Source organism: Camelus dromedarius, chromosome 19, assembly GCF_036321535.1.
Source record: "Camelus dromedarius isolate mCamDro1 chromosome 19, mCamDro1.pat, whole genome shotgun sequence".
In the NCBI taxonomy this organism is placed as follows: Eukaryota; Metazoa; Chordata; class Mammalia; order Artiodactyla; family Camelidae; genus Camelus; species Camelus dromedarius.
In genome coordinates, this window is record NC_087454.1 from 17,812,560 (window position 1) to 17,834,138 (window position 21,579).

At 39.2% G+C, this 21,579-nt stretch overlaps 2 protein-coding genes and 5 non-coding genes across 8 annotated transcripts in view; 5 read left to right on the forward strand and 2 right to left on the reverse strand.

The window, feature by feature from the left end:
- Position 1: 1 nt before the first annotated feature.
- LOC105089185 (histone H2A type 1-J) lies at positions 2-15,583 on the forward strand. Of its 2 annotated transcripts, none has more exons than XM_064476016.1 (2): positions 2-665; positions 13,721-15,583. In XM_064476016.1, exon 1 carries the CDS (start codon positions 268-270, stop codon positions 652-654), a length of 387 nt encoding a protein of 128 aa, XP_064332086.1. In that variant the 5' UTR covers positions 2-267; the 3' UTR covers positions 655-665; positions 13,721-15,583. The 2 variants fall into 2 exon arrangements, with proteins under 2 accessions (XP_064332086.1, XP_010978498.1); XM_010980196.3 differs by having other exon boundaries at positions 2-650.
- The window catches only part of PRSS16 (serine protease 16), a 45,580-nt gene continuing 24,534 nt past the window's right edge, over positions 534-21,579 (forward strand). The window contains exon 1 of the mRNA XM_064476032.1: positions 534-650. The gene's annotated coding sequence lies outside the window, so the exon portion shown is untranslated. The remainder of the gene's footprint in view (positions 651-21,579) is intronic.
- Positions 3,823-3,894, forward strand: TRNAH-GUG (transfer RNA histidin (anticodon GUG)). The gene has a single exon. It is a non-coding gene; the product is annotated as a tRNA-His (tRNA).
- Positions 8,712-8,784, reverse strand: TRNAV-UAC (transfer RNA valine (anticodon UAC)). The gene has a single exon. It is a non-coding gene; the product is annotated as a tRNA-Val (tRNA).
- Positions 12,866-12,939, forward strand: TRNAT-AGU (transfer RNA threonine (anticodon AGU)). The gene has a single exon. It is a non-coding gene; the product is annotated as a tRNA-Thr (tRNA).
- On the reverse strand, positions 17,820-17,893 carry TRNAI-AAU (transfer RNA isoleucine (anticodon AAU)). Its single transcript has one exon. It is a non-coding gene; the product is annotated as a tRNA-Ile (tRNA).
- Positions 21,312-21,384, forward strand: TRNAV-CAC (transfer RNA valine (anticodon CAC)). Its single transcript has one exon. It is a non-coding gene; the product is annotated as a tRNA-Val (tRNA).

Genomic DNA, 21,579 nt, shown 5'->3' on the forward strand with positions numbered 1-21,579 from the left:
CCACGTGCCCTATTTATATAGAGCTTCTTATGCAAATAAGATAAGTTAAAGTCCTGTGTCTGATAGGTAGCTGTTCAAGAAAAACGTCATAGATAAGTCCTGACCAATCAGAGCGCAAGCATACCAAATTCGCATTTTCATTGGTTAAAAAGAAGCCACATTCCTGACCAATAAGACATCTTCTTTTTCGCGCCCAATAAGGGTTATAAAAAATGCAGTCGCAGCACTTTCATTTTGGCAGTTACCTGTAGTGAAGTTGGAGTCGGAATGTCTGGTCGAGGTAAACAGGGCGGCAAGGCTCGCGCCAAGGCCAAAACCCGCTCCTCGCGGGCCGGGCTTCAGTTTCCTGTGGGCCGAGTGCACCGCTTGCTGCGCAAGGGCAACTACGCCGAGCGGGTCGGGGCCGGCGCGCCTGTGTATCTGGCAGCGGTGCTGGAGTATCTGACGGCCGAGATCTTGGAGCTGGCGGGTAACGCGGCCCGCGACAACAAGAAGACGCGCATCATCCCGCGCCACCTGCAGCTGGCCATCCGCAACGACGAGGAGCTCAACAAGCTACTGGGCAAAGTCACCATTGCTCAGGGTGGCGTCCTGCCGAACATCCAGGCTGTACTGCTGCCTAAGAAAACTGAGAGCCACCACAAAACCAAGTAAGGGAAATCAAGGTTAGAAAAGTTGGAAAATAAAGGCTCTTTTCAGAGCCACCTCCATTGTCAGAGAAAGCTGGTGCACAAAACTTACTGTTTTGGGTGTTTGATTAGATTGTTTCAATCCTTTTAAGGGGAGGTGGATCATCTACAATAGCAATTCAGGATGTGGCCTGAATTGAAAGGGCAAGTTGGTGATTGGCATGAGCTAGTATGTCCTGGAGAGGCTTGTCCAGAAGTTGGAGATGAATCAGAGAGAAAAAAAAAAAAAAAAAAAAACTGGCAGCCAAAGTGAAATGCACTGATTGCTTTTAGAAAACAATTTAGCAATTCTCAATATACTATTAAGAATCGCTTGAAGGAACATTCTGATTAAGTGACGTAACTAAGGATGGTTTTCATCAGATGATGAAATTCTTAAAATTCCACGCAGCAGCCATTTACATTTTCTTTAGGATTTAATGAGTAAGACAATTTGTTGATTAAAAACATGCAGAATTTTTTTACTCCCATATTAGTAAATCCTTTGTCCTATTTGGAACACATGTATTCGTTTAATACACTCTTTTAATGCACCATAGTAACTCAGAATATAAGTCTGTGTAACCTAGAAAATCTGCCTCCCTGGAAGTCTTACTCCAGGTGGAGGAGCCATAAATAAACGTGAATATGTAAGATGATACATATCTTGTAAAGAACATAGGGGAGATACGCCATAGAGCATAATGGGAACTCCTATTTTACATAGTGGGTAAGTGGAGATAACTTCTTTAAAGATGTTGCGTGATCAGAGATCTACATAAACTGAAAAAAAAAAAAAAAGACGGGCAGATATTAGAGGGAAGAGTATTTCAAGTAGAGGGAACTGAAAATGCAAAAGCCTTAAGACAGAAAATGTGTTTTTCTTGGGAACAGCCAGAAGGCCCATGAGGCAACGAACTTAAAGCAGATGGGGAGGCCATGAGGGAAACACCACAATATAGGACTTTGGGTGTGTAAGTTAATGTGTAAAGGTAATTAATAGCAATCCTGACCTAGATAATAAATTTGATTATACAGACTAGCTAAATAGAAAAAGCCTTGGAATGCAACCTGCTTTTTAAAAAGACACCATAAATATGGTATTCTTTGTTATGTGGTTCAAAACTGAAAGATTTGAGAGGATGTAGTTTATAATTCAATACAAGATTTGTTTGCTACTCCTAGTCTTTGCTTGCAGAAACTTGTTAAATGAAATAATAATGAAATGCAAGAGACCCAGGGGGAAAAATATGGTGATATAGTGATGCAGCATTGGGTTCTCTGGAAGCAGGTGCTGAGATGGAGTTTGGGGTGCAAGGACCAACATTTGTGAAGAGAGGGAGGAACTAGGATTGGACAGAGGAGAATGTCAAACTGTGATACAGGCCGGACAAATGGGAGCAGTGGAGCCTGTATTGCCTGGTAGAGTTGCCTCACATTGGGTGAAAATGGCCCTGGATCAGCCTTTACGTCTCCATTTTGCTCTCTCACTGATACAGACTGTCTTGGGGAAGGGTGTGCCTTGAGTAGGGTGGAGCTCTGCAATTCTGGTGGACACTGAAGGAGCTGAGAGCTGCTGCCTATTTACTAACTGCTCTGCAGTTGGGCAGCAATTCTTACCTTGGTTGGGGTATCTGGGAACTGCATTTCTGGTGCAGTTAGACTCGTTAATATGAATATAAATATCAACATTGAATAATGTCTATTGATAGTATTTGTAAAACTGACGTTAGTGTACATAACTGGTATTGTTTCTTTACTTTCATTGAGGAAGTTAAAGGGGATGTGTCTCCTTTTTAGAGAAATGAGAAAACTTACTAACTTCTTAAAAAAAAAAAACAATTTCATATCCTCCTATGAGTTTTAGATGCCTCAATCATTGCAAATGGAAGGTGATATAAAATAATTATAAGGACTATTGAGAGAATTTTCCACTAGCCTTCTCTCGCTCCTCCAGATCCAGCAAATCACTTCACTTATGCAGTCCTGGGAATAATCCAGTTTTGCACCATAATATGAAAGCTTCAAAATGAATAGCTGAGGCCCCAACAAAGAGGAGAGTGAGCCTTTAAAGAAAACATGGAAGAGAGATTCAAGGCAGACCACTCATGGGCTACATATGTAACATGAATGCGTTTGAGGTGGGTGTCGTTCTAATTTCAATTTAGAAAAGAAATGGTATGGAACTGAATGTTTCTGCCATCCCCAACCCCAACACTGGCAAATTCACATATGAAAATCCTAAACCTCTAGTGTGGTATTTGGGGGTGAAGCCTTTGGAGATAATTGGCTTTAGATGAGGTCATGAAGGTAGAATCCTCATGGTAGGATGAGTGCTCTTATAAGAGGGAGGGACCAGACCCTCTCCCACCGACTCCTCAAGCCCACAAAGAAATCACATGAGCACACAGATGGTAGCACCTACAAACCAGGAATCAGGCCCTCACCAGACACTGAATCTATTGGCACCTTGATCTTAGACTTCTCAGATTCCAGAACTGTGAGAAATAAATGTTGTTTATGCTACCCAGCCCTGTAATATTTGTCATAGCAGCCCAAACTGAGTAAGGCAAGAAAGTATAATGTGATTTATTCAAGCAGATTCTCAACTCGTAAGAGATAAAGCTCTAAATCAGGATATTATCTACCTCAACACAAAGCCCACACATAACTGCCTTCTCTTAACTATCTGGTCTTATACACTGTGGTATAAAGTGCATAAATATTTGGGTAAGAATGTTAAAGGGAGATGTTGAAAAATTTTAGCAGGCAAGTATCATGATCAGATTTGCATTAACTGATACCAAATGAAAAAAAGAATAAAACTAAAATTATTCAAATAATGTTTACAATAGTTTAAGACGAATAACCAAAAGTTCCTGAAAATGAGGATCACACTTAATACATACTTTTCCTCATTTTCCACCCTTCACCCCCTTATCTTCATACTTATTAGATGGAGTCAATGCCATGTATTTGTTGTAGGGAACAACTGTAAAAGGGGGAGAGTAGGGCAGTAGAGTGGCAGTAAAGTGAGCAGGCAATTCTAAGTAAGGACAGAAAACAAAGTGCATATGTCTTTAGACGACAGAAATAGATGTTCCTGAGGAAAGAGCAGAAGGCGGGCATAAAGACAGGTGGCTTCTTGTGGCTTGCCGTGATCGTATAGTGGTTAGTACTCTGCGTTGTGGCCGCAGCAACCTCGGTTCGAATCCGAGTCACGGCAGGATGGAGTCTTACATCTGTGTACCTTGTATCTTTTCTCAGCATCGCAATAGAGACCGTCCGTGTAAAACCCACGTGAAATTAAAGGGACTTCTATCTAATCCGGACCAAAAAACACAAATGTTCATCCTGCTGTCACCCGCCAGCCAAACAGAAAGTGTACTTTTTGTTTTTCTTTTTTCTCCAGTTCTTCTCTTCCCAACCATACTCAAGTGTAACACTCCTGTTGGCATTGGCTGGAAGTCCCAAAGAAGGAATTGAAGAAATAATAAAACTAGAAAAAATTTCCTTTTAAACACAATGAAAAGACTATTCAAAAGCAGATCCAGGTTTACGGTGGTAATCTTTCCCAGCACACAAAGGAATGATTGTGAATCACGCATTTCTAAGTGTGGTGCCTGGGCCATTGCTGAGAAACTGTAAACTGATAATCTGGAGAAAATTCGTGGCTCAGAAGAATAGCCACCATCTCTAGGCCCTTCAGTTTGAGTGAGTTAGAAAGGGCCAAGTGCACTAGGTAAGGTGGGAGTGGCAAAGAGTTGATCTGAGATGGGGAGGTGGCTGGAAAGCAGAAGCAGTAGTTACTACGTGGGTACCACAGTGAGATGACAAGGGAGAAGCAAATCCCCAGAGGAACTTAGGTGAGTTCACTTCTCATACCACAGCACTCTGAGAACACATAAATAGTACCTCATCTCCCCTGGGCCTTGTAAATTTTAAGTGCTTGAAAAATACTGTCTTCTGTCTTCTTATTTTTAGCAGCTTATTAGAAGTTTCAGAATGCAGATATCTGCTTCAGTTTTCTAAAGCCTTCTCTTCTTAGGGCTGAAATAACCCATTTCTTCCCCAACTGTCCAACTGACATGGATTCCAAAACTCATACCAACAAAGCTTTGGGGATATTGTAACTGCAGCTGAAATGTCTTATAATTTGGATGCCATCCCTCCAGCAGCCCAGGCTTGAAGCTGCTTCCCAGTAGTCTAACAGCATTCACAGTGGGCCATCCATATTTGCTGCAATCACATCTACTTCAATTTTCTTTTGTGTATGTTATTTCTACTGAATTTTACAAGGATGAGTTCAAGGACCAAGTATGTATTGACCCAGAAGGACCAGCTCCTGTCAGGTTTTTTTTTCCCACCAGTGAACAAGGAAACTCAGATTTAGAACAGGAGACAACATCTTGATCTTGCAATTCTCTAGAACATACTTTTGCTGGCTCTTACTGGCCTGAGTAGCAAAAATTCATGGACTATGGCCCAGAGGCTACCTCTTCATAAGTGCATTAGGTCCTAAATCTAGCACAGAACTAACAAATTAGCAGAATTAATCTATCCAGGTGAGTGATGGGATAAAGACCTATACTTCATGATTTGCTCAAAAAGTAGAGAGCTTGCTTGGCATGCTCCATATGATACCCGGTAGCAACATGTGTTTCTATTAGATATATCAGGTTCTGAGGTTTGCAATTATATTGTGTAGCTTTAAGTGAAATCACTAGTAAATCTGGGATAAACTGAGCAGGGGAATTATGAGATTAGACATTTGCATTTTCCAGATTTCCTTTTATGAATTCTTGACTATTGGTCTGGGAGCATCCTCCACCACCTGCCAATCACATTTGCAGAGAGAAAACTGCCCTCCTCTATCTATGGCCCCCATGGTCTGTTTAAATTTCTCGATGGAAACTAATGAGAGTTACCACTTTCTATAATTGTTCTCAAGATTTAAGGACATCAATATGCGTGATGGCGTTAGCTCAGTGAGGTACAAACCAAAAACATGATAAAATAAGCTGTTGTTGTTGTTAAATAGCATTGCTACTTAAGTGGAAGAAGGCCTTTGTGCGGTTATGTAAATACTGATGCCAAATTCAGCATCTGTTTAATGGATGTAGTCCTCTGTAGTCCTCTGCTATTTTGATGGTAATAACCTAATTCCAACTATGTCAGGAAGTGTTTTGTCTGTCTTCAAAATTAAGGTTTATTCAGCTTGGCTATTTATAAAGCCAATGTCTGCCAAAATGTTTGTCATGATAGGCCATAAATTTGGGGAAGGGGCAGGGGTCTTGGACAGAGGTAGATCATAGGAAGAATGGCCACAAAAGTTAAGAAATCAGGGAAGGAAAAAATATGTATACACCAAAGAAACCTAATATCGGCAGAAATCCAGAAGAAGAATAGGCTGGGTTTGGGGGTGTTACTTTCTCTCCAGTGTGCAGCAGTCTGCCTGTGTCCATATGCCTCCTTCAGCACCTCCTTTATGTTAAAATGGCTGCTCATATTAACTGAAGGACAAACAAAGCTTTTTCTTTCAGGCTTTAGCAAGACTTATGAAAGTACTTTCTTGCCAGTGAGAAGCAGAAGTCAGGGAATAGCTAGACCTCATAAAGAACTTCAGTCAAGAAAGTTGAAAAACTAACACATCCTGGCCTTGTGATGAACTAAGTAGTGTGTGGAAGCTCATAGCTCACAGCTCACAGCTCACATCAAGGTAAATGAGAGGCAACTCCACTCTTGGTTAAGGAATAAAGTTAACCTCAACCACAATAGGTTTCCTAAGGCGTTCTTATTGCTGAGTGCCCCTCAGCCTTCTTGGTCTCTTCTCAAAGTGTGAAGATGGGGAAGACAGATTCCTATGGACAGGCTGGAAAAGGAGAGGTACAAAAGCAAACTCTGAGTGGAACAGCTAAAAGTAATTCCAATGAGAAGAGAGAGAAATAGTGATTAATGTTGATTCTGCCCCACGACACTTGTTAGACCCTTTGCTGAGAAAACATTTTAGCAATTCTTCTCCACTGCATTCACTGAAATGTTGAAAAACTTTGCTTTTCACATTCCAGCCTGTAATCCACCTACAATTAATTTGTATGTATATTTCAAAGTATGGATTTTTTTCTAATATGTACAGTTGAGTCAGCAATACTGAATGAATAGGCCATATCTCCCTTCTGATCTGCCCCACCCACCTATGTCAGACATGATGTTTCATTATTTACTTTGGACTATATTGTGCTATCCATTCTGTTCCACTGGTTTATTTATCTCTGTAAAAACACCTTATATATTAATTACTGTCTTTTGAAATCTGACATTTCGAAGAGAAAGCACCTCTACCATCCTTCTCTTTTAAAATAATTTAGCTTGCCAAATCTTTCTAGTTCTTCCAAGTATTATAATCTGTTGGAATTTTGATTGAAACCTCATTATATATGTGTGTGTGTATCTCTGTGATTTTAAAGAAACTTTATATTATTATTTTACAAAGCTTTCACTTTCATTAATATGGTACATCAGTGCATTTATTTAAGTAGTTTTTTGTATCTTTCCATAATATTGTATAATTCTCCCTGTGGAAGTACTGTACACAATTTGTCAGATTATTCTTAAGTATAAATTTAAAACCTTGTTTTTTGTGTGTTTCTGAGTTAAAATTGTGAAGCATATCCAAAAAATATGTTCAACTCATTTATTGATTTTAAACACTTACAGGTTCTCCAGTTTTTTCCTGTAGATATATCATCTGCAACTAATGATTACTTACTTACTCCTTTTCACAACTTGTACGTATTTTCTAAGTTTAAAATGTTTATTTATTTAAAATAATTTAAAATATTTATTTGTATCTAACAATACAAACTATCATTACTCCTCCCATATGGAATGATTAATCTTTTTATTTGCACAATTTTCAATAGGTCTTATTTCAACCCCAAATCCATCTACCAGTTATTTAAATCTTTTTTTCCCTCCATCTCTTTTTTTTTTTTTTTGCTTGATATTCTAGGATATTATCACACTTTATGACCTACTTAGTGAGTTTTTCACTTCTGATAATATATTTTTATTTTACAAAAGTCCTTTTCCTTGTGTGAATACAGTTGTCTTTATTTCAGTATTCAATTTTGTCTCCCATCTCTCTGAGTATATTAACATTGATTTATTCTTAGCATTGTTCTACCTATGTCTTTGTCTACCAAGTTGCTTTTTGTTTCTGTTTTTGTTACATTTAATATAGTCTTCAGATATATAATGATTCTGGCTTTTCTATTCACAGTTAAGAACAGGATATGGGAAAGTTCACTGGAAGCTCTGACCCTTTGGATGGCGCTTGCTTATTTTGAGTGGAAGTGGGATCCAAGAGGGTTGGGAAGGCTCACTGTAAGGTCAAGGTTTTCATAGATGTCTCTTGTCTTTAGTATGGAATTACAGCCATCTAATAAGGCAAATGCTTCTTAGGCTAGAGACCTCTGTTTTATCCTTTTAGGAGCATAAACTTGGAGTCTTCTTGCTGAGAACTTCCAGGTAGGAGCTGGGAGAGCTCGACTCTCTAGGAGAGAGAACCTGGGTCCTCTGAAGGATTGAGAAACTGCTGGAGCAGCCAATCTTTGTTCGGACCTGCCCGCACATTTCTTTGGCACTGTTCCCAGTTTGAGGCCCAGGACACACTAGTCTGACCTCCACCCAGTTTTACAATTTTAGGAATTCCTGTTGGTTAGGATCTCTCACTCTTGAGGTGAGAAAATGTTTAGTGTCCCCAGCACTCAGGCTTCATTGAAAAATCTGTTCCTTCCTGACTTTTGTGGTGACTAGAGGTAACAGAAATAATAAAATTATTTTTTTTGTGCCAATCTGATGTTCTACTGGCCACAGAGCTAAGCAGTTTATTAAAGTGGATATCCCAAAGGAAAGCTGGGGGAGAATCAGCAATTCTGTTTCTCAAATAGCACACTCAGAAGCCTAAACTACAAAAACGAAAATGAAAAACCCGCTCTGTTAGCCTTAAAGGGAGGGCAAAAAAGAAAGGTCCTGAGGGACTGGTTCCACTGGGGCTCGAACCCAGGACCTTCTGCGTGTAAAGCAGACGTGCTAACCACTACACTATGGAACCTCTTGAGGGGGTGACTTGCTTCATGTCTCCAGATACAAAAGATTTTGGACAAATACATCAGAAAATATTCAATTCAAAGATAGATGAGTTTGAACATAGGAAATTGTGGGTGCTTAACTACATTTCTAATGCATCTCACTTGCACAGAAGCTTGAAATATCCTCAAATTGTGTCATCTGTGTCTATCTAAAACCATATTCTTGATTTGTGCCTCTTTGAACACTTCTAGACTAATCTATATTTTCCCATTCACTCTGGGAGTATTTATTTCCAGCGTAGGTGCCAAGCATTTGCCAAGGTGCTGGGGATAGAGCAGTGCAACAGTTAAAACCCCTGCGTGTATGCACCTTATGCTGCAGTTCCTAGCAAATAACAGGTGCTGAATAAATGTATCTTTATTTCAAGGGAATTACAAGCTAATTAGCAGCACTCTCATGACTTCCCTGTTTTTGCAACTGGGTTAGAGTTAGACAGTTAGGGACTGCTCACTAAGCTAAACTTAGAAATTTGTGCATTAATTAAGATGGGAGGTGAATGAATGTTTTCAATTGTAGGAGTTCAGAGCATTTTGGCCACCCCAAAATATGCCACTCTGGTATATTGATTATATTAAGTTAAAAGCAGTTGAGAAACAGCAGGTGCTGTTATAGGAGAGAGAAAAATAATCAAATAGCCCAAGTGCAAAACAAAAACTCATAGATTTTCTAGAACAAATGTAAGAGGTTTCCAGTTCTTATTGAAAAGAACAAATTAGAAAATAAGGCCGTGCTCCAGAGGCAAGGACAGAACCCATACAGACATACAACTTATAAACTTTAAATTCAAAAACTTTCCCACTCACTAATCTCAGCAACATAGAATTCTTGTTCTCATATCTTTTCTTATAAGAAACCAAAACATTTGCTTACAGTTTGGGGAGTCTAGGATTGACTTCATAGGTCCATGAAACATTGGCCCAGACTTAGAAGAACAGAAGCAAAAAACAAATCTTTAGGACGTTCTTTGAAGGGAAATTAATAAAATGTAATTCAAACAATTATTTTCATATAATTTACTATTTACATGCTATGACTTGTGCTGGGTTTTAGAACTCCCTTGACCTGCAGACACATTTGCTATCAGGAAAAGCACATCATTTTATTAAATTCAAATTTTATGAAAATGTGAGGTGGCTAAGATAAAGGAAATGTAGGATGCTACATAAGAACCCATATATCCTGGAGACTGTCACTAAACCGAAACTTCAAGCACTAGAAGACACAACCCCAGTGGACTATCATATAAAAACCCAGCACACTTCTCTAGATATCTAGATGGATTATGCTTCAAATGTAAAAAAGAAAATCTACACCTTTTTAGAACATTTTAGACCTATTTTTTTAAAAGGAAAATCCTTAACAAAATCAAGGATTTGTCATTAAGTTCCCCCATTGTCAAAGTCAATAGACAGGGAACATAACAGCAGAAAATATTGCAAGGTCTAAAATTCACAATAGACTAATGACTACAAAATACAATGTACCCCAGGTACATTGACATGAAAAAGGCATCAACCTCTATAAGAACATGGACAAATAGGAAGAAGCACATAAAATGCAATTAAAATGACTAACAAACATATAGACAGATGCTCAAAATCTTTAGAAAACATAAACATAAATTTAAAAACACAATGATGAGATTTATCACTGTACATATAAGATTACAAAGTAGAAAGCTGGATGTTAAGCATGGGCAAGGATAAAGGGACATGCAGTGCTGGTGGGACTGTAGACTGGAAAATAAACCAGGATTAATTAGTGTGTGTGTATATATATATATACACCAATGATACCTTACACAAGTACATAAAGGGGGATAGATGAGGAAGTGGTGTTATAGGGAGTGGGGGGACAGTGAAGGCAACCTGTGAGTCCGTCACTGGGACAGAAAATAGTAAATACAATGCCCTTCATGGGATTTTACATAGCAATTAGAAGCAATGATTTAAATGTACACAGGGCAACCTTGATGGATCTGAAAGTCACAATGTTTTTTAAAAGGAGTAAGAATATAGTACATCATTTATATAAATTTATAACATATACGCACAGAACAAAAATGTCAACTCTGCCCAAATAAATATAATCAAAATGAAACAATAAACAAATTAGGAAAGTTAGACAACCTACGGAATGGGAGAAAATTTTTGCAAATGAAACTGACAAAGGCTTGATCTCCAGAATATATAAGCAGCTCATACGACTCAATAAGAAAAAAATAAACAACCCAATCCAAAAATGGGCAGAAGACCTAAACAAGCAATTCTCCAAGGAAGACATACAAATGATCAAAAGGCACATGAAAAAATGCTCAGTATCACTAATTATCAGAGAAATGCAAATCAAAACTACAGTGAGGTATCACCTCACACCAGTTAGAATGGCCGTCACTCAAAAATTCACAAATGACAAATGCTGGAGAGGCTGTGGAGAAAGGGGAACCCTCCTACACTGCTGGTGGGAATGCAGTTTGGTGCAGCCACTGTGGAAAACAGTGTGAAGATTCCTCAAAAGACTAGGAATAGACTTACCATATGACCCAGGAATCCCACTCCTGGGCTTGTATCCAGAAGGAACCCCACTTCAGGATGACACCTGCACCCCAATGTTCATAGCAGCACTATTTACAATAGCCAAAACATGGAAACAGCCTAAATGTCCATCAACAGGTGACTGGATAAAGAAGAGGTGGTATATTTATACAATGGAATACTACTCAGCCATAAAAACGGACAACATAATGCCATTTGCAGCAACATGGATGCTCCTGGAGAATGTCATTCTAAGTGAAGTAAGCCAGAAAGAGAAAGAAAAATACCATATGAGATCGCTCATATGTGGAATCTAAAAAACAAAGACAAAAACAAACAAACAAAAACAAAGTGTAAATACAGGACAGAAATAGACTCATAGACAGAGAATACAGACTTGTGGTTGCCAGAGGGGTGGAGGGTGGGAAGGGATAGACTGGGATTTCAAAATTGTAGAATAGATAAACAAGATTACACTGTATAGCACAGGGAAATATACACAAAATGTTATGATAACTCACAGAGAAAAAAATGTGACAATGAGTGTGTATATGTCCATGAGTGACTGAAAAATTGTGCTGAACACTGGAATTTGACACAACATTGTAAAATGATTATAAATCAACAAAAAATGTTAAAAAAATAAAAAAATAAAATCAATTCATAAGCTCTTAAAAAAACAAATTAGAAAAGTTGTTTATGCAAGGAGAGAAATGGCGAGAGGACATAGGGACAAAGGGAGTAAATGAATCTTGAAATATTGTAAAGCAGGGCAAGTAGATTAGGTATAGGTTAGACTGGCAAGGAAGAACTAGGGGGAGGGGCGGGTTGTGGGGGGAAGATCTATGAAGATAAGAATCAAGTCAGTTTTAACGCAGCAGTGCAATGAGAGAATCTCCTGTGCATCAGTGTGTCCTCATCTTTGCTTGCTTTCTTGTGCCAGGTTAAACAAAATAGAAGGAAACCCGATAGTCTTGCTCATATGCAGTGAATTAGCTCAGAAAGTAGCACCGTGGGCTCTGTAACCTTCCGGTAGTGAAACTGATTCTTACATTTCTCATTGTCTCGGGAAGGTGGGAGGTGGGGCAAATTGTTAAAACGTGCTTTATTTACCCTATTCTAGAATACAAATCCTATAGGTGACAAAAATTTTGTTTTGTTCGCTATTCTACCTCCAATACCTAGAAGAGTAGCTGAAATACTGTAGTGACATATTTGTGGACAAAATGAATTAACCGAGAAACAAATTTAAAATATGTTGCAATATCCAATATTTTCTCTAGAGGGCAACAGTCGCCATGAAATAGAATTTTTCCTCTAATTTACAATCATTTTTAAAACCTTGCTTTGAAGAATTTTTATTTTTTAATGTTGACGTTTCTGCTTTAGTATGAGTTCAGAAACACAAATGTGCTCTCTTTGTTACAAAATCAAATAATTTCTGGCAAGTTACTACATTTCACAGAAAAAGTTACAAATATGAAATAATTGAGTCTTTGCTGGAGAAGGGGCCCTGTGGCTTAGGTGGTCAAAGCGCCTGTCTAGTAAACAGGAGATCCTGGGTTCGAATCCCAGCGGGGCCTTCCTTATTTATTCGGCTTTTGTATTTCAACAGTGTAGTTGCCGTTATGTATGTTCAAGATGTGCGGAGGAATTTATTTCACTGATAAAGCCAGTGTTGAATCGTGGAGAGTCTTTTGCGGGATAATTACACCATAATACAAGGTGTTGCGATGAATAAGGTTTCGGTAGTTATTAGAAAGCAATGGGTTTGCTGATGATGAGTGTATTAATTGAGCAAAAATTATCTTGCAGTACCTGACAGAGTGCTAACATTTCAAATTCTGTCTTGGAAGTTCAGTCTTGGATCTTTTAATCTGTGACAGCCAACATTTTCAGCTAAATGATGGAGTATGGTTGCCAGCGTCAGGCAAATAATTAATAAGCCATGACCCTTAACTTGGAATCAGACTCATTTTTATTTTTGAGACTAAGGAAGATAGCACTGTTAACTTTAGACTCATTTTGGTTTTGTGCAACCCTAAGAACTGTATTTGTACATCCAAAGAACCTACTGAAAGGGTAGGAAAATTGGAGCTCAATGACATTTTGAGGAAATAAATCAAAAGCAGATTATCACTTCCTTGAATCTTAAATGACATGGTAGTTCATTAGCTAAAATATACACTGTGTAGCCCTGGCCTACATATTGGGCTTTTCCCTTTTATTAAAGAGATTTCAAAGATTATGATGGGAGTGCCATCAAAGTCTTTGTCTTTTCACTTTGTTAGAACTAGTCCTGTATTATGCATGAAATCCTGTTTATACTTCACAGTAAAACCGCCCTTTGTTTATTTATCGCAGTTCTTCCCCATCTACTTCCAAAGGAATGTGAACAAAAGAGGTGGTCAGCTGACTTTGCCACCCAAAAATACACCGCTTTGGCATACAGATTATTGTGAGCTGAAGACAAATGAGAAGAAGCAGATACAAGAAAAGTTCTCTGCCTTCTGCCTATTTGCCAAAAAGCAGGACATACATTTACTAAAGGGGCCACCTCCCTCTCCTCTCTAAAGAAGGACAAAGATTAATCCCCTGAGACAACTGTAGACCCTCTCAGCCTGGAATCTAAATAACAAAGTTTGCTAACTAGCCTTTGTCTCCTCTCTTAGAAGCCTAAAACTGCTTCCCTTTGTCCTGTCATTTCCCCACAAGTTTATTGTTCTTTTTGGAAGATGCAGTATAAACCAGAATTCTCAGTCACCACTGAGAGTTACTTATTTTTCCCCGGATAGTCCCTACGTGAGGTATACAAGTTAAGAAACTTCTGTTTGTTTGTTTCTTGTTTATCCGTCTTTTGTTACAGGGGTCTCAGCTAAGAACTCAAAAGGGTAGAGGGGAAATTATTTTTCCTCCCCTACAGACACAGCCTCACATAACTTTAATACTGCAATGTTCTCTCCTTGTAAACTAAATCCATTGAAGACTGAAAATACCCTTAGACCTGTGTATTACATATTAAAGTGTTATTCCTGCCCTGTACTTACCAAAAGCTCAGTCAGAGAGGGACAATATGTCCTCGAATACATATCAGTAAGTGGTCCCAAACAATCCTTGTCTGAAATGCAAATCAAGAGCCAAATTCTGACTATGTAACACCCGTCAATTACTTCAAACAGCCTATACATTGAAGGAAGTCTCCCTGCACTATTAGTATATACCCAGGTTGTCTTCACAATCTGGTTGAAAGATATAAAGTACACAGAATGGGAAATTCCTAGAGATAACAGTGCCCACTGTCCATAATAGGTTTCTGGTCTGATGTTAAACAACAGCAGTAGAGTATAATGAGTCATAATTTCAGTTCTTTTCTAAAATGTTAACTCGGTTACAACTTTACTTCCCTAATTTTAATCTGGCATTTTCTAGGCCACTGGCTTTCAGCTGAGGGTTTACATTACTTATCTCTGAAGTCTTATTAATATATAAACGTGTAGGACCTGCTCCAGAGTTACTGAATCTCTCTGCTTGATATTGTTGATATATTGTTGATATATTCTTATATGATTGGGGTATTCATAGCATGTTATGTCTCAGGATTATTATACATTAAGTATCAAGATATTTTTTCTCTGTAAAACATGTTCATTCACTTTTATAAGCTAGATGCAATATTTACTATCTTCTTTGAAAATATGGTTGATTGGCATGTCTATAGCCATTTTATCTAAAATTTATTTTGGAATGACTTTGTTATTTCTTGTTATTCTTGTTCCAAAATTCCTTGTTAGTGGCATTATTCTTGTTATAAACTCTCATCAGATCTTTTGCTTTTGAAAATTATAAGTAATAAGTTCATCACAGCCATTTAAAATCTTTTGTCATTCATACATAGTTATTTTATTTTACTCTGATGCTGCCCTGAAAGCATTTGCAGTCAGCTACATGCCAAAGTGTTTCATCTTCGACAAGGAAGGACTGCAAAGCATCATAGGAAAAAGACAACCGTGCCAGGTACTTGGGGTATGGGCCCCTGACAGCATGGCTTATACAACTTTGACCATTCTACTGAGTCAGAATTTCCAGAATTCTGATCAAGAAGCACATGGGTTCATTAGACTCTGTTAGGGAAATAGAACAATCCTGCCATAAAAAATACCCTTCCATATCAATAGAAGAAAGAGAGAAAATACATTTTATTGAGTAAGAATTAACAGATTTACAGGTATATAAGATAGCACAAAGGTGATGACACAATGAGGACAAAATTTCTCTCCTTTTATGCAGCAAAGCTTAAGAAAGAACATCAATTTCTCTTTTCCCCTTGAGAAGAAAGGGGCTGCATCTCATGACAGTCTCCTGTATGTCTCATGAGAGCCTCTGAGCAAATTCTAATTTAAATCCTTAAATGGAAAGGAAACATTTGTAAATATCTTATTGTCTAATAATATGCTCATTTTTAAAAAACTATCTTTGAACTCACGTAAACATAACTTCCTTTTTTCAACTCTGTGCTTTGGAGCCCCTACTTTAGGTCTCTTTGAAATATCCTATGATTCTACTCACATTACAACAGAAAAATAAAGGTGACATTTTCCACCCTCTCTCTAGTCCCACTTGTACACTTTGTTTTCAGTGGTGGGATGGATTTAAAGGTTCAGACTCAACTTCCGGCTAGGTGGACCAACTCAGTTGAAAATAAGCTCTGTTTCTATATAGTATATAATCCTAATTATGCTGGTTTGAAAGCTCAGGAAGTGCTAATAAGTTAATTTCCAACATATAAAAAGTGGAAAAAAGCAGGATGCAAAGTAGTGTGTAGAATGTGACATTTTAGTAACTGGAAAGGAAAAAGAAAATGGATGTTCATATTTACATCTATTCACATAAAGAAAATCAGGGAGAATACACAGGAAACTAGGAACACAAACTCAGGAGGTAATGCTGAGAACTGGCAGTAAGGGAGGTAGTGCTGAAAACGGAGAGATGAGGGAGGAGAGGGTGTGGGAAACTCTTCACTGTACACCCATTTTAGTTACTATGTGACTGTGTCACCTTATGCAAGATGAAAACAACAACAGTCTCACCAGGCTTACATGAAGGTGTCCCAGGGCTGGAGTCCTTACTGCAGGCTCTAGGAGAGAATTAGCTTTCAAACTCATTCAGATCGTTGGCAGGATTCAGTTTCATGCAGTTGTAGGACTGGGGTCTCCTTTCCTTGAAGGCTATCAGCCAGCAGTCCTTCTCAGTTTCTAGTGAATGTCCACATTCCATGGCTGGTGGCCTCCTTCATCTTCAAGTCAGCAACGACCTGTTGAGTTCCTCTTCAACTTCAAACCTGTAAGTATATGCTTTAATGTACAATAGAGTAGTGGTGCCCTTGAATTAAAAAAAAAAAAAAAATTCAAGCGTTTTCTTTGAGCCAGTCACAGTTCTTGACATGGAGGATGCAGCACTGACCAAAAGAGAGGAGGGCCCTGCCTTCTTGGATTTATTGAGCAACTGCGATGTCCCTGGAACTGTGCTTGAGACATTGTTTACCTCATTATTTAATCAATATCATTAATGTCATTTTTAATAATCCCCTACTTTTTTAAAATTGAGTTATAATAACCTCTACTTTTAAAAAGAGAAAGAGTAAAAATATGTTGGGAGTCTGAGGGACAATGCAAGGGTCGAGGAGAGAAACAGGAGGAAGCTCTTGCTGGACACACAGAGAACCAGGGGCCAGACTTCAAGAAAAGGACAGGACAGAGAGAATGAAGCACTTAGACTGAGAGCTGCCCCAGAGGCTCTTGCCCTCCTATCCCCTACTGTTCACCTTGTTTTTGTCATTCTAATCTTAAATCCAACGCTTTTATGATAAAAGTCCAAAAAAATTTAGACGAGTTGTAAATGGCTTGCTAAGTGGCAGCACCAAGGTAATAGTCAAAAATAACCCAAAGGCTGACCATTGCTCAGTTTTGCCGCGGAGCATTCGCAGTTGCAGACATGAGGCTTGGACAGAGGCAAAGCCACGACGAGCCTGAGATACTCCCACATTTGAGAAAAAAAACCAAAATGCCTGTCTACCATAGCAGGAATCGAACCAGAGACCTTAATATAAAAACAATACCCTAACCAGCTGAGCAACTTGCCATAACCAAGGACAAGATTTTTTTCTTTTGGAAATAAAAACTGTATCAAAACATTATTACCTCAAGTCTTCTCCAGAATGATGCAAGAAATTCTCTAATTTTTCCTATTGCCCCTTCCCTAAATACAGCCGCCTTATCTCATTGAGTTTTCTTTAAAAGCTCTCAATCCTGACTCTGATACATTATTTATATTTTAAATAAAAAAACACTTTCAGTGGTGGTGATCTTGGGAGTGTCCGTTATTGGACATAAGGCAGCAGTTCCTACATGTGATGTGGTCAATTTACATGAAGAAGGGAAAAAAAACGGAAAAAGCATCTTTCAAGTGGCCCGTACGGGGATCGAACCCGCGACCTTGGCGTTATTAGCACCACGCTCTAACCAACTGAGCTAACCGGCCACCCCGTGGGAAAGTGCTTTTACTAATACTTTTTAAAGTCATATCTAATTAAAGTTGGCAGCTATTTTCTTTGCAAAAGGTTAGAGAGAGATTCTTTTTTCTGTCAAAAAAGGAAAAGAGAAATCCCAGCTGCCAGGATAGATAAACCTTGCTTCTCCCCGAGAAACCTCAATCTTTGTCAAACCGACCGACGAAGACTCACGTGAAAGTCCGGACCAACTACTCCTAGAAGGCCCGGGGCAAACGCGAAACTGCTACAAGCCTGAGATGGCGGCAGGCGGATCACGGAACTGACCACCCAGCGCCCGCAGTGCAGGGCCCGGAGGACTCGGCTTCTGCACGCAGAGTGCGGATTCCCCGCTCCTGGAGATCATTTCGGTCAGGTCACTTGTTCCCAGAGGCTTCTAGCCGCTTGATTTCAGGGTGGTTCCGAGGTCACCTTTACGCTAAATCCGTAGCTGCGCGCCCGGAGCGGAAAAAGACTTGGACCTGAAGCTGCAGTGCTGGTTATAGGACACTTGGTGGCGCCCGAGTGCGATGCTGCAGTCAGCCGGGGGGCAAAAAGACCTCGAGAGCCTCTAACCCCTCCCCCTCCTCCTCCCCCAAGAACCAAGATACCGCCGCTCTCCCCTCCCAAATCGATGAAAAGGGAAGTCGAAACCGGAAGAGTCAGGAGTCAGGGCCGTGATCCGGACCAGGGAGAAACACCAGAATCTGAGAGGAGCAGGGGAACTGAAGTCAAGGTCGGGCAACTCCAAGGAAAGAGTCGGGAAACCTTTGCCCTTTTGAGCCTGGCCTGATCCACCTGCAAGAGGGTGTCAACTCTAGCAGGGACCAGTAGAGCAGCAATTCTTTTCCCTGCTGGACCCTATAACCCTCCTTTTTTTTTTTTTTTTTTTTTTCCTACTTTTCTTTTCTTTGTTGCATCTGAAGTTAGTTGGCTCGTTTTATAGATATATATTCTATCGAGTAAGATTTGAAAGTTTTCTGTGAAAAGAGCTATTTCTTTTAATGAGACAGGTTAACTATTCATTTACTTATTTTACATTATGCAGCTTATAAACTTTGTTTTTAATTGTTTAAAAAGCTGTACGATCATACTTCTTACCTTTAGTACATTTCTTTAACTTTGTATAAGCATTCACCACATGAACTAGTAGTTGTCCTCATTTTCTTTGTCCTTCAGTAAAAATTTGGGGGAAGATGAATGGAAAAACCAATTTTTTACATTCTTATTTGTTTATTTGTTTTTTACTACAGTACTTGATCTCTTCAGTCTTTTCTCCTCCTTCTGTGATTTATTGCAACTCTTCCAGATTTCCTAACCCTGCGAGATCTCTCTCGATTAACAGCCAGGATGTCAGCTGTTTGGGTGGCTGCGCATTCTCTTTGCTCTCCTGTCGTCCCCACGCTGTTAGTTTGGGAGATTACTCTCCATCCAGTAAGACTTGGAGAGCTTTTTCTCAGCTCCTCAGGCCTGGCTGTTGGCAGCTAAAATACAAAGTTTCTTGTATTGGTTGCTTTTTATTTTCCTGCCATGTTCCCTAACTTCAGCCGACTTCGCACTTGGGTGTGTCTCGGTGGGTTTTTGTCTCCACTTTCTGGCTTTCCCCTGGCCCCTCTTTGGCATACTCTCCCCAGCAGAGACACTGGAATTGGTTTTGTCTACTTGGAATTCTGTTTGGGTCAAGCAAGCCCACAGGCAAATCTTAAAAATCTCTTAGTTTCTTCCCATTTCTCCTAATCTGGTCTTTGTGGGTTTTTCCTCCTCTGCCCTTCTGTCCATCTGCCAGGGATATGCACCAGCCTCTTTTCTTCTATGAAGGCCTCTTGTGGAATTTAGTTCACTTTGATTCCTTTGTATCCTCATCTCCCTAATGGGTTCAGAAAATCTACTCCTCTTAAACTTACAGTTTGCTTTAGTTAGTAGCTTGAGAGGGACACATTCTTGCAACTTCCTACAACACCAAAAATGGAACTCAGTGCTTTGTATTTTTAAAATATTTCCAGATTTCTGTGCCAAAACTGCTTTTGTCATTCCTTGAAACTATTTACTTTGAAATATATAGCAATAGCCTAGCATCTCTCAATAAGGAAACTAACCATTTGAGGACCTACTTTTGCCAGGTGCTTTGCATGTTGTTTCAGGTCATCCTTATATCACATGTTATTTATTTCAATTGATATTCTAAAATAGCCAGTTTTGTTCTTATGTTGAAGTCAGAAGTGAGATAGAATATCTACATGACACCATGGAAACTTTAAGAACTGAAATGGCTGAGCACCTGCAGGTGCATTTCCAGATTTTACTTCGACTTCCAGGTGAGACCGCTTGGAACTTGCAAGGTAAAAGAATGTCACATGGAATTTGGATATATTTCAGAAAGTTATCTCTAATATTTGTCCACTGATTTGACAGATGTTTATTGAGAACTTATCATGATCCAGTCTAGTCTTCACTATCAACATAATGGTCCCAAAGTCACACTTGGTCCCTCCCTCACCCTCCCAGAGATTAAAATCCAATACCACCCATGACTTTTGATTAGTTGTCTAAGGGTGAAGATGGTCTTCTCCACATAGGTAGTATCTTCATTTTACCTTAAGAAAGATCTTCTTTAGTCTTTTGTGCCTGATTACTGGTATAGTTTCTATACAAATGATGAGGACAGATTAGCAACATTATTCAATGAAAGCACTAGTACTATGCATCATGGAAAGCTTCCATATATGGGCACATAACTTCCATATCTTGGCACATCTGCTAAAACAGAATATCCTGTTTGGAATCCTTACCTCTTGCTTTTTTGTAATTTGGGGGAATAATATCACCAGCAATATTGAAGATGGCTTGATAAAGCTTATATTTTTAGAAGTTAAATGATGGAGAAAATTGTGAATCTTGTTGTCAGCTAGGAAATGAGGATTCTGAGGTCAGGAGATGACAGTTAGGTATTTTATTCAGAAATGCTGCTTTGGAATGATTGGTCCATATAAAAGATTGCATAAAAAATTACTTCCAGTGGGGCCTCAAAAGAGTACCTCAAATTCTGTCTTGGAAATTGTGGAGTGCAGAATTCTCATTATGTAACCCTAGTAAATTATGGAGAGCAGTGGAGTCTGAATGCAAGCATCAGAGCTTTTTTTTAAAAAAGCAAACAAACAAAAAGCCTGATATCCTTAATTCGCCCAAAAACTCTCCAGGATGCTGCCTTAGTTTTCCACTCCTGGAATTTATTCAAGAAATTGGGTTATGGAGGGGGTTTTTCCTTCATAAATAGAAAAAAAAAAGGGAGAGAAATGCACTACCACAATGAATATTTCGTAAAGAGTCATGAAGTTAGGGGTAGGGGTAGGGTAGGGCGCTACAGGCAAAGTGTCCTCCGTTATGTAAGGGCGGGAAGAGGAGTCAAAAGACGTTTCCGTAGTGTAGTGGTTATCACGTTCGCTTCACACGCGAAAGGTCCCCGGTTCGAAACCGGGCGGAAACACACTTTTTTTTTTTCTAATTTCAGCAACTTCAATTTGCTTATATTTACAAATAACAAAACTTCCAAATCGTCACACTTGCTCTTTGTTTGAAAACAGAAATTGTCCTGAGAGTCCCGCGCTGATGCGTGATTTCGCTGTTCACAAGAGGCAGCTTTTCCTCTCCCTTCTCTCCTCTGCTGGGTTCCCTCAGGGCC